Genomic DNA, 16,658 nt, shown 5'->3' on the forward strand with positions numbered 1-16,658 from the left:
AAAAAAGAAGAAGAAAAAAGAAAAACACATGTAAATCGATGGTCCCTTGTGATAGAGAGAGTTATAGATAAAATAATTCTACACATGACGATATATATGTAATAGCAACCAACGAATTGAAGTGTGACAGCCATTCCTGAAAAAACAAACAAAATGGTACATAATAGAGACCGATACGAAGGAGATCAATCAAATGTAATAATATAATATAATACGATAGAGAGTCATGTCACAGTGGTCCTCGTCTCGACAATTATTACGAATTGATTCTTTATTTATATATTTATATACATCATAATTTTCTTTTAAAATATAGGAGTATAAATGATGGTTTATTCTTTCAATGTCTATAGGTTAAAAAAATAAAAGCAAAAATGCTTGTTGGATGACGGGAAAGTCACACTAAGCGAATCATGTGTGGCAAGTGACCTTAGGCGTCTGGAAATTTGAATCTATGACCTCACGGTCACAAATCCAACCCCCGGTCGAACCTAATACCCTGCAAAAATGCTTGTTACATACGCATAGGGTGTGTAAAGTAGTAAGCATAATTTTTATATATATATATATATATATTTATAATTTAGACAGCCCACAAAGATCTCTTGTATTTTTAAAAAATTTGTAAATTCTCTTTTATTTTCAAAAATATTGAAAAAAATTCTCATAAAATACTCTAAAAATATATATGCGCAATACGTTTACTTTGTTTCGGTTTGAAATTGAAATGATAATTTAAATTTTGATTTACATATTATTTTTATATGATATTTAGTGAGAAAAAATAATATATTTTTTATTTGTAATTGTGCGGAATAAATAGTGAATTTTTTATTTGAAATAAAAAATAAACACATAGGTTGTGTTTGTTTATAGTTTTAGACATATTTTTACTATTCAATTCTTTTTTCTTTAAAAAAATATCAAATCAAATAATTTTTTTTATATTATACTAAAATTTTATTTTACATTGAAAATATTATATTAATATATATTTATATCACATCAAACAATTATTCAAATTCAATTTTTTACTATTCATAGATTCAAACTCAAAAACCCAAACTCACAAACAAATCGTACCCATAATATTTTTGAAAACAAATTAAAATCTCATTTATTTTTTTAAATGATAAAGAAGAATGGAGGAAAATTTTCAAACTACTAACGAATTATAAGTAATTTTGAAAAAAAATAAATAAAGAAATAAATTATTATTTTTGTTTTGTTCACAGAAGATAGAATTACATTACTTTTCCACATTCACTGTGCATTGTCTCGATTCATTCATTCAATCCTCATCAGATTTTCTTCTTCTGCACACAGCTACCTATATATACATGATATCAATCTATTGAACTATATTGAAGAACAGAGATAGAGAGAGAGTGAGAAAGAGAGAGAGAATGGGTGAAATAGGGTTTTTGGGTTTGGGGGTAATGGGGAAGGCCATAGCCATGAACTTACTTGGAAGGGGTTTCAAACTTGTTGTTTGGAATAGAACTCTGTCTCGGGTAACTACTTCAATTCTTACATTTTTCCATAAACTATACGAAGAAATAAACATTTTTTATTTCATTTGATACTTTTAAGATTAATTCTTTCAATTCTCGGCCACATCAGTCGAAAAATTCATCATAGGTAAAGTTTTACTAAAACTTTTTTCATGTCTACTATATCTATAGATTTCTTGCTTTTGTTAATTATTTAATCTAATTCACAAACATATCTACTACGAAAACTATTTAGTAGAGTATAGATAATAATTAGTTAATTTGAAGATTAAGAATTAATTTTTTTTAAATGAGTTTTTCAATGTAACTTTTTAGTCAAACTTTCTTGGCTTTCTTCTTGAAAATAATATTCCAAAAATATTGACTATGCAAGGTAGGAAATGATGGAGGTCAACAAATGATTATTCTTCCATCTTTAGATCTTATCCACAAAGTTGGAACCAACCATTTACTTATATGGAGACAAACTTGCCTTCTTTAAATTTCTACAAAAAAAATAATTATTAGAAAAATCGAACTCAGTAATCAAATATTGTATTTTGGTGTCTTTTTTTCGGGAATGGTTAATGTAGTGATTGGGGTTGATCAACACGATGTTAATGTACTGATTGGTTAGTCCAGTAAAGGATGGCCTGGTGGTGGTGTAGGAGTTGTATTTGTGACCGTGAAGTCATGGGTTTAAACCCCCGACGCCTCAAGTCACCTGCCACACTTTCGAGTAGCAGTTGCGGATTCCCACGTCATAAGAAAAAGAAAATACTTATATATATGTTTTATTTTATATGTATACTGTATCAATATATCTTGTGTCATGAGATCAATGGTAGTATATGTTGTGTGGACTATTGTCCTATCTTGTTAGTTTTATATATTATATTTGTATTATCATATAAATATACATTATGATGTTGATTTATATTTCAGGTGCTGACAGTAAATATTATGTGCTATCGGCACAGTAACACTGTCTTATTTTTCTTTTTTTTTTTTTTTCACAATTTTTGCCTAACAACTTTTGAGACATTAATTGTAGGCTGAGGAATTGGTTGAGCATGGAGCAACTGTAGCCAAAACTCCTGCAGAAGTAATTAAGAAATGCAAGTTTACGATGGCGATGTTGTCTGATCCTGCAGCATCTCTGTCGGTTAGTCGATTATTGATGCTACTTTTCAGCTCATCTAACTATTAATGACTAAAATGATAAGAGGTCACATTATAGGAAAGTTGCTTAATATGTGGATCATCTGAGTTGAGAATTACGTCGGACAGGTGGTATTCGATCAAGGTGGTGTTCTAGAACAAATTTGTAGTGGCAAAGGCTATATGGACATGTCAACTCTCGATGCCAACACTACGATAAAGATCAGCGAGGTTGATGTTGCTCGAGTATCATTATTATTAATATTATTTCGCTTGAGTAACATTAAATTCACAATCTATTCAAGCAAGTTTCTATTACAATGAAAAATTCAATCTTGTTACATATCTTTGTAAGAACTCAACTCATTATATGTAAGTTTTATATTTTTTTTTGTCATGGTTTAAGGCGATCGCAGCAAAGGGTGGTGCTTTCCTCGAAGGCCCTGTTTCGGGCACAAGAAAGCATTCGGAGAGCGGCCAACTAATAATTATTGCAGCTGGAGACAAGGTGGGAATTTAACTTTAGAATCGATGAAGTTAAGCTAAATGATCTCAACTAATAATACTTATTGAATATAAATTTATTTCATGTAAATTTGCAGTCGCTGTATGAAGAAGTGTTACCCATTATTGATTTAATGTCAAAGAAATCATTCTTCCTTGGGAAAGTCGGAAATGGCGCCAAAATGAAGCTTTCTCTTCAAGTGATAATGGGAAGGTGGTCATCACACTTCGCCCCCTTACTAAAAGCCTACTTTCAGTATATATATTCAATTATCACTTTTATTTTGAATTTTCGAATCATTAAAACTTTGTCCCCATTTTATGCTCTTTTACTGATAATATAACTTCGGTTCTCCATATAATGTTACCGAGATTTCCATTTCCAGCTGTATTCGCCTATTTTAAAGTCCAAAAATTTATACGCGCCAAAGAATCCTTGAGAGATTGTTACAACGATGTATTTATCATCCGTGCTTGCCTTTTCATGCATTTGTATAGGCTAATATGGTCGAAAATGGAAATTTCAGGTGACATATTGTAGAACTAAAATCAAGAAAACACTTTTGTGTGTTTGTTTGGGGGATTGAATTTTAAATCCACTATTCATCACATTTTTTCTCCTCAAAAACATCAAATTAAACACCTATTTTTCATTTTTATATTAAACTAAAAATCAATTTTACATTCAAAACATCACATCAACACTTATTTATATCACATCATACAACTATTCAAATTCAAAATTTTTACTATCCAAATCCCAACTCAAAATCCAAACCCCCAAACAAACTCCACCAGGTTGCTACAACTTCACATTAAGGACTTATATAAGAGTAAAGATGAAAAAATCAGATAATATATAACCTCTGATTGTTCGTATATTGCAGTATGTTCAACTCGCTCGCTGAAGGGCTTGTCTTGGCCGAGAAAAGTGGACTCGACCCACAAACATTTCTTGACATATTGGTAAGAGCAAAGTCCACAATATTGGCAGCCAAAAATCTCAAACCAAGATCACTCATGCAATATACATAATCAACAATGTTGTCCCAATTGTAGGATATCGGTGCACTTGGAAATCCATTGTTTCGACGAAAGGGACCTCCCATGATCCAAGGTGATTATTCCCCTGTCTTTTCTATGAATCTCCAGCAAAAGGACATGAGATTGGCTCTTAGTCTTGCGGATGAACTTTTGGTGCCTGTGCCCGTGGCTGCGGCGTCTAATGAGGTATGAATTGACACAAATTCAATACAACTCAATCTCTATTATACATTATTTAGGTCCTCTAGAAAATTAAATGAAACAAACACGAAGGGTGTGTTTACTATAAGTGATATAATTCACCCTAATCACATCTAATTGCATATTTATAAAGTATTAAATGTTGGAACTTATAGGAATTAAATCTTAAACATAGGATATGTCATGTTCATATAATAATTGAGATAAGAAAATAAAACAAATAAATCTAATCTGATTTCCTAGCGCAGTCGGATTTGTATTTGTCAATTGATTGAGGGTTTTGTGTTCTTCAAGCCAATGACACAGCATCTTCTGAAAAAATCTTTAGAGTTTTTGCCGTTATAACTTTCACGATGAGATATGAAAAGTAATGGATGTTGTTCCTAGAATTGGGATCGCAATCCTAATATATATCTCTTATTATTAATTGGTCTCATCACCCAATTAATATGTTACGGGGTTTCAGCATATAGGAGGTATGCACTTACTAAATCCATCAATTGGATTTCGTATTGTAAAAACCCTATTTGTCCCCAAAGACTTTTACTAACGCGGTATAGGCGATGAAATGAGTTTCTTCACAAAGATGTTTTTGCTATAAATTCATTATTTTTTGCTACGAAATTTTTTTGTAGCTAACTTCAACTTTTTTTTAGTGCCTTGGCAAAGAGATACATTAATATTTGGTGATATTTAATTTTTAAAAAATGTATCTTTTTACTAATTAACAAGTGTAAAATCTATAGGTTTTAGAGAAAGGGATAAGCATGGGGCTAGGCGATCTTGATACTTGTGCTGTGCACTTGGTTGCCAAGGCTGGGAAAGGTTCTTTCTGATTCATATGCTGCTAGCTGCTACTGTTTATTCTACTTCAAGATTTCGAAAATTTTAATTTGTGCTATTTTCGACATTAATTTACGCTATTGTAATGGACTTATGTTTGTTGTTTTTGTTATTGCACTTCCTATTAATAAGTTTTTTTGGTATGTTGCTAATTAATTATAATTATCTGATACATTGATCGCCTCATGTCGGAGCACCAACTCCGCGCCATACCAAAAGGTTCAACATGATCAATAGGAATGTCAAGTAGAATATGATGCAGGTTTGGTATGAGTCAATTATAATAAGCGTCAGAGAGAAAATTTTAAGTTTGTCAATATTTAAGTGTTAAATGAATATTATACGAATCTTGCACGCGAATAACGATGAATATAAGGCTAACTCTATACCATATTAAATGATATCCCATGCTTTTAAAAATACACATAACATTATATATGTATATATATATTATAGAGTCAACCCAACATCAAGAAACTCGTGACTACTCCAAATAGGATGCATGGCAATGGGTCGGGTATAGGTGGATTCAAGACCCTACCCATATGTATATTACTGGACTTAAGATCCTACCCAGATCCTAATGTATTCGGACCCGTATGTACTCGGACCTCACCCGTGATGTACCCGCGGACCCGTCAGACCCACCCGTGATGTACCCGCGGACCCGTCAGACCCGTCAAATTCAAAATTATTTAATACAAGCTTGACTCGACAAACTTACCTAAAAAAATATATATTCATTTTTAAAAAAATAAACTAAAAATATATATACAATAAATATAAATCTTCACCAGTACCACAACGCCTCTGCTGCCACCACCACTTCCAATGCTAAAAAGAAAACTGAAAACATATATTCCATCCGTCCCATAACAAGTATCTATTTACCTTTTGCGTCATTGTACTTAAGGTTAAAAATATCTTTATATTTGTATAATTTTTTATACAAATGTCATTATATTAGTATTATAAGACACTAATATAAATATTTTTGCAATTTTTTCTTGATTTGTAATACATTTTGATATAATAATTAATATTCAAATATCAACCTGCAAAAAGTAAATGAATACTTACTTATGGGACGGAGGGAATATTAAAAATAGAAAAAATAATAAAATTTATTATTTTAATTAATCGGGTCCAAAAACGTGTCCGGGTTGGGTAAGGTCTGCTATTAAACCCTAGACCCGACTCGACCCCCAAAAACTTATTAAAGACCTGACTCAATACCCAAATAATTGGACCCGACCCCAAATAAATCGATAGGGTCCGAGTCTCGGACCTACCCCTACCCATTGTCATCTTTAACTCCATACAAGCCCAATCCAAACAAATGTTTTTGTTTCAATTTCATTTTTATGTTTCTATGGTTTTAGATGAAATAAAATATTGAATATTAATATATTGTTATATAGAAATGGATACTACAAGTTTATTCAATTAAAGTTTAAACTATTAAAATAAAGTAACAATTCTAATTTAAGATAAACGTTCAAAGTATTGCATATACCATTACAAAAAATATCAATTTTGTAACAAGATTTTTTCGTTCTTAAATCCACTTTTTTCGTTACTAATGATATTGGAGACGGAATTAGCGACGAAATTACGTTAGCTACGTGAACTTTAGGAACGGAATTCCGTTACAAATATACTATTTTTTTGTAATGTACGAATATTAACTTAAATTACATAGACCCACTAACTAAAATTGTAATTATAAAAATTTAAAAAGTATTAATATATTAACAAAAATTAATAAAGTAGGTGTGACAATCACTACAAGAAAAAATTATTTTTGTAACAAAACTTTTTTGTCTCTAAATCTACTTTTTCCGTTACTAATGACATTAAAGACGGAATTAGTAATGGAATTACGTTAACTACGTGAACTTTAGGGACGGAATTCCGTTACAAATATATTATTTTTTTGTAGTGAATATTTATTGAATGTTTTGAATTAAAATTAATAATAATTAATCAATACTTTTACAGTACATGGACAAAATAGTAGTTTATGACATAGCAAGTTAGCATTCATGAATTCTAAATTATTAGTTGATAGAGGATATCATAAAGGAAATACTCCCTCGACTTATACTATTTTTGTCCGTCCAAAAAAAAAATCATTTTCTATTTTTATCCGTCCAAAAAAAATATATAATATTATATTTTTGTCAGTTCCAAAAAATATATATATCATTTTCTAATTTAATAATTGTACTATCTACCTAACATAATTAATACCCTTGCAACTTCTAATATATTACACAAATATCATCATTTTTTTATCACACAATCTAATAGGGATATTTTTGTCTTTTTCAATATAAACTAATATAATACTAATATTAAAAAATCTACGTACAAAAAACAAATATTACTCTTTTGGGAACGGAGGTAGTATATTAATTTAGAGAACAAAATGACAAACATCAATATAAGGGTCCCAAAAGTATTATATCTCAATATTTTTTCAATTTATTATTTTTTTTACATTTTTTTTTTTCTTTTTTCTTTTGTTGTCCATAGACAAATCAATGTCGCCAGCTTGATTGGTTTATGATTGAAAACTTGGACGTTTCTAGACTTTTATTTCGTCTCAAATTCCAATTGCAAAATTTTGATTGTCTTTATTGTTTTTCACTTTTATTTCATGGCACTTTGTCCACATTTTTTGTGGCAAGTGTTTTGAGATGGTTTTGAACTTCGACTACAAAATCTCCAAACATAATTAGCCTCAGCAAGAATAAACTTGTAATTATATTTGTTTAAATTAATTTATTTCGATATTTTGAAACATCTGGGCCACCTTGCCCAATAGAAAAGCATAACTAGATTGTCCCATGGGATCATCTGCTCAAAAACAAACTCTATCCGGCTATCTTTACATATATAGTATTTATACATACACACGTGTGTATATATAAAATATTACTTTATACACACATATCTGTATATATATACACACTGTGTGTATGAAACAACGGGACAGAATTCTGTCTAGGAGAGACGATCTCATCTGAGATTTTGTAATTTTCAATTAATTAAAAAGTGGGTTTAAACCACTGTGATTTTCAACCTCCACATATTCTCTGTCCCCGTAGACCTTAAACTGTGTTGTGTATTTATGCATAGAAAAAAATATATATTATGGGTGTATTTGTTTGGGGGATTTCTCCCTAAATGCACTATTCATCTTATTTTTTTTTAAAAAGATATCAAATCAAATACCTATTTTTTATTTTTTATATCATAATAAAAATCAATTTTACATTCAAAACATTATATCAACACCTATTTATATTATATCATACAATTATTCAAATTCAAAATTTTTATTATTCAAATCCCAACTCAAATTTCAAGCCCTCAAACAAACACACCCTGTGCATATACATACAGTTTTGATGGACTGAGTAATTCCTTGCCCCTTGTGTTCACAAAGAATTCGAACTTCAAACTTAAAATCAATTAGTATTTACTTTTATATGTCAAGATAGTTTCTATAGTTTTTTTTTTTTTTTTTTTTTTTTTCAGTATGGAATATTTTCAATGACGGAACTAACTTTCAAAGTTAGATGGCAGAAGTGTCTAGTTGGTTCGATTTGTTATGGTTCGATTTCAGTTTTAACTTTTTTTAAAATTGTGAATGATTGATTTTTTGTTCAAATAGGTTTTCTTTTGTACCACTTCAACTGTATTTTCTTAGATTTTCTATAGTGCAATGGAATGTTGAAAAAAAAAAGCTAAAAAATAATGCTAGGAAGAGTTTGAAATAATATTTAGTATTAAAAATTATATTTTATATTTATATAACTAAAATCATTATATTAATGCAAATTAAAATAAAAAATAAAAAAAATATATATGAAAAACTTAAATTTTGAAAGGGGCAAATAATAAATTTAAATTTTGGGGAGGGGGCAAAATAATATATTTATATAAACTTTATTTATTTTAAACTGAAAATATATATATATATATATATATACTTTTTGTTGCCCCAAGCCCCACGTAGATCTGTCAATGGATATTATCAATTTCAAACATGCCGAATAAATACTCAGTTGCTTGAGTAACACACCCTTAAACAATTATGATACAAAATTATTATAATTATATAACAACTATGCTTTAAATGCATTTATTTACCCTTTATAATAACTATTTTTTTTTATATGCATTAAATTTTTTAATATTAGTATTATATTGGTTTTTAGTAAAAAAAAAAAAAAAACATTCTTATTAGTCGTATAATATAAAAGTAATGAAATTTATGTAACATATGTATATTGTAAAGATATTTATTATGTTAGTTAGGTGGTACAATTATGGTATTTTTTTCGGACGGACAAAAATATAAAATGAGAGGAAGTATTTTATTTCCACAAAGAAATAGAGACTTTAGTTCGTTAAATATTACATCTAATATTCATTGAGATTTTTTTTTTTCTTACTATATAATATCTTATACATCAAATTTAAAAATTATTTCAACTTAAAAATACTCTCTCCATCCCGGATAAAATGTTTGTGTAACCGTAGATACGAGAATTTAGGTAAAATATATTTAGTAAGTAATTAAAAAAATTATTAATAAAAATAATTATTGTATAATAAAAATAATTATACATTAAAATTAATATAGTTAAATAGTTTAATTAAGATTTAAAAAAATTATGATTTCAAATTTTAAAATATGATTAAAGTGTATAATAATATTTACAAAAACAAATAGCAAATTATATGGAATGGATCGAAATAGAACATATGAATATTTTACGTGGAATGGAGGAAGTATTAGAATAACAAAAAAAAAATTATTGAGAACCTCTATAAACCAAAACTATTGGATTAAATAGATCTTCAGAGTATGTTGAGAAAGTGATAGTGTTTAAATAAGGAGTGAGTCATTATTCAAACCATCAAAGTGTAATAAATATAAATAAACACAAAATATTTGGGTTATGAAATATTCAAGTGAAATTGTATTAATACCATCCGAATTTGAAAAAAAAAAAAACTTTTAAATAGTACAAAAACACATTTGAGAACAAAACGATATAGAGTGACACAAAAAGCAAAATTTAGTTTCATTATCATTTACCGATATGCATGCAAAACCAAAATTCCAAAATCATTAATAGCTAGTTTTACTATCCAAATCCTCACCAATTTCAAAATAATACCAAAAAAATAAAATTCGAAGTTTGAATTAAGTATATGATGATCGTAACACGCAAGATTATCCACAATCGGATACAATCAACCTGAAAGTAGAGCTGATTCCGCATTTTCTTCCCATGATGAGTTATCTTTATTTTTCTTCAACTCTTTTGCTTTCGCCCATAAAACCACGTACAATCCACCCCCAATAATAATGCATCCCAAAAGCCTAAATTAACAAGCAATATTTCAAATCCTTAACTTCATAAAAATAAAAACAAAACAATTTAGTGAGGCAAATTGGTTTATAACTCACATTTAGTTTTGAAAGATTGTATTATTGTCATTTATAATTTACAAATTGTTTGAGATTTCCTCGTATTTTTTAAGATATTGTAATGATTCTTTGCAAGATTTTCGAAAATACGACAAGTCTCACATAATCTTTAGAAAATTCTATATAATATTTCTAAAAATAGAAAAGTTTTGCAGTGTTTCTAAGAGTATGATACAGATATAAGCAATTTTATCCTAATATGCGCAAAAGAACTCTCTAAGCGGGTGTTAGAAAACTTATAGAGTTCCTATAACTAAATCATGAACTAAACCACCATTTTCCTATCTAATCACTACCAAAAAAACTTGCATTCTATCAAGCACAATAACCATAACAAATGGTAAAAAATTGCAGTAAAAAATCTTTTATGTCGATTTTGTTAAAATAAAAATTATGTAACAAATGCTTATGTTACGCCCGGATTTCATGACAAATATATTAATTGTTCAAAGGTAATATAAACTTACATCCCAAGGTGTGGTCCCTGGTGAAGAAATAGGTAATCTCCGATGGCCGTCAAGATAAGGCATAGAGGAGTGAACGCCGATACAAAAATCGGTCCACTTCTACGGATACACCATGCTATCAATGGGAACGACAATCCGGATGTTATAATGCCCTGTATTTATATCAATGGTATGTTTGTATAAGGTTTGAATATCTATTTATATATTTCAAAAAAAAAAGGTAAAATTGTTTATAATTTTCTTGTGATTTCGAAACTCAGCGTAAATTCTCCTTTACTTTAAAAAATGCATGGTATCCCCTTATACTTTAAAAAAATATTGCATGAAAACCCACTATGATTTTAAAACTCACTGTAAATCCCCACTTTCCTTTAAAGAATTGTATGGCGCCCCTTATAATTTCAAAAATATTGCATGAAACCCCCTCTGTCATGCAAAACATACCGATAGTGAATCATCTTCTCATCATACAGGAGAGTTTTCATGGCGGTGGAGTTTCATGCAACGTTTTTTAAAGTATAAGGAAGTATCATGCAACTTTTAAAGTACAGAGAGATTTTACGCTGAATTTCGAAACCACATGGAAGTTATGAACAATTTTACCAAAAAAATAAAGAGCAATAAAGTTTCGAAAGCTGTAATAATCTTACATTAACAGATACGGCGAATAATCTGATATTCCATCCCAATTTCCATTCATTCCAATCCTTCTCCACGCACAAGGCGTATGCAACTCCTTGGATTGCGGCCGAAATTGTCATCATCGCGGTGATAGAGTATGGAAAAGGAAACTCTGCGGCAGCTTTAGCCTTAGTCATTGAAGAGATGCAAATGTTGTAATTAATTTTAACTGTCCTATTAGTACAACATACATAGTAATTAGTAGAAAGCAAAACCTTAATCTTTGATTGTAAAAACAAATCATGATATATATATATATATCCAATGAAGTAAATTACAAACATGCGTCGTAAATTCAATCGAATAGCTCACCTGAATAATCAAGAACAATGAATAGCAAACCGTATTGAGAAAGGTGAGGAGAGTGCCGTAAAATAGGTCATGATTCGCCTGTAAGAAATTAGTTCGATGATGTCCGAGTTTCAAAGGAGGCCCTTCGTATAAGGCGATCAATATCGCTCCACTTATACTCACTGCGGCACCTAAAACCTTTACTTTCCCTTCGAGTGTGTCCAACCGTAGCCTCTCTAATCTAAATATGTTCGGACAAAAGAGTGTAATACTTCAGCCATGAACCACATTATGGGTGCGGATAAGGTCCTGACCCTATCAAATCAATATAGTACTAATTTGATCCGGTCATTATATTATATAAAGGTAATCAGCATATATTTTGCATGTTGAGTTATAATATAACATATCTTATATCCTAAATATGTTATGATAGTACATAATATATCTTGATTACCTTTATTTGATATATCGACCCAATCAAATTAGCATGATGCTGATTTGATTGGATCAGCACTAAATCCGCAGCCTATAATTTATGTTTGTTTCAAACACAAAATCGGAATTTTTTTTGTAAATAGAGATTGATGAGATAAGAAAATCTTGAAATCAAATAGTTTGTTGCCCACAATTCAATCCACAACAGAAAAATGTTCGAGGATTATATATTTTGCTGTCTTTACCTGAAACAAATGGCCAAAATAAATGTGATGGCTGGACCAAGATTGGCCATGGCTGACGCCACGGTCGCCGACGCCATCGAAATACCATGTAAGACAAAAGATTGTCCCAATGCTCCCCTGCATTGGGGATCAAAATCAGTCATCAACTTTGATATGTTTATACACTCCACAATTACTATGGTAAGAAATGAATATGATTTTTTATCTTGAAAGTTAAATTTCAGAGCTTGTTTGATAATGTGATTCACTTTTTAAAAATTTAAATAAATAAAAACGAAAATAATATCGTCAATTTTAATTAATGGGTGAAATAAACTTCATTGATTTCGAAGTGAAATAATCATCGAATATAAAAGAAAAATAGTAGTTTGAATAACACACACTCCCAATTTATCTTATTAAATGTATATAATTATTAAAAAGAAAATCGATAGCTTTTAAGAGTAGAAAATATTATTATTAATGTAAAATTCAAAATTTATTATTAAAACTTCATAATTTAAGGTTTAAGATTGGGAATTTTCATAATTCAGAATGGTCAAGCCTACAGTAAAAAAGATTTAATTACTTTTCCTTGGTAATTAATTTTTACCGTATATTTAAAATAAATAAATAAAAAAAAATCTGGTAAAATGTACTAATTCTTAAGACTTAATAGATTTATAATATGATAATTCTACATAGCGTGATATTTTACTGCATACCATAAATTTTACTTGATAAAATTACCACAAAACTACCGGAATGTTCGATGCATTTATTTTTTTTTTCATTTTTTCTCTTAATTCTCAATTGTATAAAAAGAAATTCAACAACTATTTCATTCCAAAAAACGTTTATACTAAAAAAAGTATGACAAAAATAAATAAATAAATAAATAATAAAAGGGTGAACAAACCCTAATAATTATTCTATATAACACTAGTAAGCAAGCTCTTTAATTCACTATCAGAAATGTAGGGTTTGTGTATCCAACTCAAGTTTTTTTCTCATACAATTTTTAATATATATAATACTGATTTTTTATTTTATTTTTTTTTTTTGACAAAATTCAATAATTTAATAACAAAATATTATATTTTAAATTACTATTTCTCCTTCCCTACACAAAAAAAAAATAAAAATAAAATACAAAACAAGCAAACCTCACTTACCCAAACATTCCACCGGCAAATCCGTAGAACACAATCTTCAGTGACAATTTCGAACAACTGTTCCTGCAGATGCATTAAAACGCATACATAGATAACAACAAAACAGGTTAAAATTTAAATTCAACAGACCATATATATAAAATCAAAAATCATTTAAAAAAAAATAAATAAATGAAAATATTTTTTTATAAATCCATCTTAATTAAATATTTGATTAATTAATTACCTCTCCATAAGCAGTGCCATAGGGACACTGACAGCCGAACCGAAAATAAACCGGTAGGCTATAATCAAGGGTAAGGACATGCCATCGTTGGCAGCCAATTTGTAGTTTATATTCAGCACACTGATCGCCGTCTGCACCACCATCATTCCCAACGCCGCCACTGTTAATTACTCCATATTTTAATCAAAACTAACATTAATTTCTCCGACGTCGTGCGTAATAAAAAATATATATATATATATACACACATAATGGGGAAAAGCTGAAATACATATTCCGTAGGAAGATGAACGGTGGACGCCGTCGGTAACGGCGCCGTTAGTTGGTCGGCCGGAAAGGAGCGGAAGATGAGATTCCTCCTCCATTGAATTCGCCGGTGGGTTTTTCCGGCGAGATGAAAATTAAAAGAAGAAGAAGGAGGAGGAGGTGCTAGAGAGGATTAATTTAATGATTATTATTTTATTTATTTATTTATTTATATATATATTGGAATTGTTGTGTGTGTGGTGTATTTATTGATAGGAAGATTTATTTGGAAGGTGTTTGTGTAGTGGTTGGGACCAATCAAGTCCACATTTTACACTCATCGCTTATAGTACGATATTCTGCATGTGTATTCTGCACTTTTTTAATTCTTTTTTTTTTTTTTCTTTTTTGGAGAATTATTTCAGATCAGAATTAAAATTGTGCTGTGAATTATTGAGGTGGAAAAAATAAATCGGTAAAATACATTTTTAAGTGATTATTGAAGAAAAATATATTGTTTTTAAGATAGGAATTAAAATGTTTCCGAAAGAGGAAAGTTTCGTGTCTGGATAAGATTAGCGAATTAATCGTAATTAATTAATTAATTAATTAAATTTCGTAAGGAATTATTGTAATTAAATTATTCACAACTGTTTTAAGATATATTTTGGATCAATACCGTGTATTCATCCGTATATATCATATTTTACAGTAATTTCGTTAAATATTGTGGATGCCCACCGCCAATAATATTAATTATTACGAAAATTACAAATACACCTCTAAATGTTAGTTTTTTATTATTATTATTATTATGACCTGGGAACTCGCAGCCACTATCCGAAAGTGCACACTGGGTAAACTTTGACCGAATCTAATATCTGCAAACTAGTGACGGTTGCAGTATTTTACAAAACCTATCAAATGAATTATTGATATCTTTTTTTCTTTTTCTCTAATAGATTTTTCTCTTTTAATGAAAAGAGATAACATCTACTTGCATAATTGTATTCTACATAAATTTTCAGAAGCAAAATTGATGATTTTAGAATTATTATTGGATTATTTTATTATTGATGTTCAATGTAATGAGATATTTTGGGATTTAAAGAATATAAATAAACTTTATATAAAATTTGTTGAGAAAGAAAAATAAAACATCTGAAATTTTTTCCTGTAGCAACTGCAATCGTAGAAAGATTATTTTCAACGATAAATATCATGAAGAACAAATTACAGAATAACATGAGAGATTAATTATTGAATGATTGTTTTGTTACTTTCTAGAAAAAGATATGTTTACAAAAGTTAATATAGATGTTATTGTCAAACGATATCAAAATATAAGATCTTGTAGTGAATTTATTAACTCATCAAATTCAAAATCTTATATCCCCCATTGTCTCTGTCCCATAAAAGGTACTATATATCTTCATCTCACGTATCGTGTCCAGCTTTTCATTTTCGAATGTCATACTTATTCGGTTATTTTTTTTTTTAAAGAATTATACACTTTAACCTTGTTTTAAATTTTTTAATTTTAATTTTTTTAATTTTAATTATACTAATTAGTTATCTTAATATTAATCTAAAATTATTTTTATTATACTATAATTATTTTTACTAATACATTCTTAATTATTTACTAATTATATACATCATAAATTCTCTTGTCTACAGTAAAAGAGATACGGTAGCCGAGACGAATAGAGTATTATATTGATTTTGTGCATGTAAATTTTTTTAATATTGATTTTTACTATATTAATACATTAGTACAAATAAAAGAAAAAAAATAAAAAGATTTATATTATTTTCTTATAATACAAATACAATATTGGGTCTGTTTACTTGTAAGATTTTAGGTCTGATTTTACTATTCTAACTTTCTTTTCCCTCCAAAACATCAAATCAAACACTCAATTCTTATTTATTTTATTACACTAAAATCTAATTTTATATTCAAAATATCATATCAACATATATTTATATCATATCAAACAACTATTTCAATTCAAAATTTTACTATTCAAAATCAAAACCCAAAACCAAAACCTCATAAGTAAAGACACCTATAAGATTTATAAAGTAAATTATACAAATATAAGAATATTTTTGGAATGTTAAATATAATAACAAAAATAATACTCCC

At 28.8% G+C, this 16,658-nt stretch overlaps 2 protein-coding genes across 2 annotated transcripts; one reads left to right on the top strand and one right to left on the bottom strand.

Annotated features, from left to right (window-relative positions):
• The first annotated feature begins 1,346 nt into the window (after positions 1-1,346).
• Positions 1,347-5,389, top strand: LOC127252640 (glyoxylate/succinic semialdehyde reductase 1-like). Its single transcript, XM_051276912.1, has 8 exons — positions 1,347-1,514; positions 2,548-2,658; positions 2,784-2,885; positions 3,061-3,162; positions 3,257-3,372; positions 4,046-4,124; positions 4,218-4,388; positions 5,150-5,389. Exons 1-8 carry the CDS (start codon positions 1,407-1,409, stop codon positions 5,237-5,239), a joined length of 879 nt encoding a protein of 292 aa, XP_051132869.1. The 5' UTR covers positions 1,347-1,406; the 3' UTR covers positions 5,240-5,389.
• Positions 5,390-10,308: 4,919 nt separating this feature from the next.
• On the bottom strand, positions 10,309-14,738 carry LOC127252584 (WAT1-related protein At1g68170-like). The gene is made up of 8 exons (XM_051276820.1): positions 14,532-14,738; positions 14,261-14,420; positions 14,035-14,097; positions 12,881-12,997; positions 12,219-12,438; positions 11,876-12,034; positions 11,226-11,377; positions 10,309-10,650 (listed from the first exon to the last, which is right to left on the bottom strand). Exons 1-8 carry the CDS (start codon positions 14,623-14,625, stop codon positions 10,521-10,523), a joined length of 1,095 nt encoding a protein of 364 aa, XP_051132777.1. The 5' UTR covers positions 14,626-14,738; the 3' UTR covers positions 10,309-10,520.
• Positions 14,739-16,658: the final 1,920 nt, after the last annotated feature.

Source organism: Andrographis paniculata, unplaced genomic scaffold, assembly GCF_009805555.1.
Source record: "Andrographis paniculata isolate CXL003 unplaced genomic scaffold, ASM980555v1 Contig46END, whole genome shotgun sequence".
In the NCBI taxonomy this organism is placed as follows: domain Eukaryota; kingdom Viridiplantae; phylum Streptophyta; class Magnoliopsida; order Lamiales; family Acanthaceae; genus Andrographis; species Andrographis paniculata.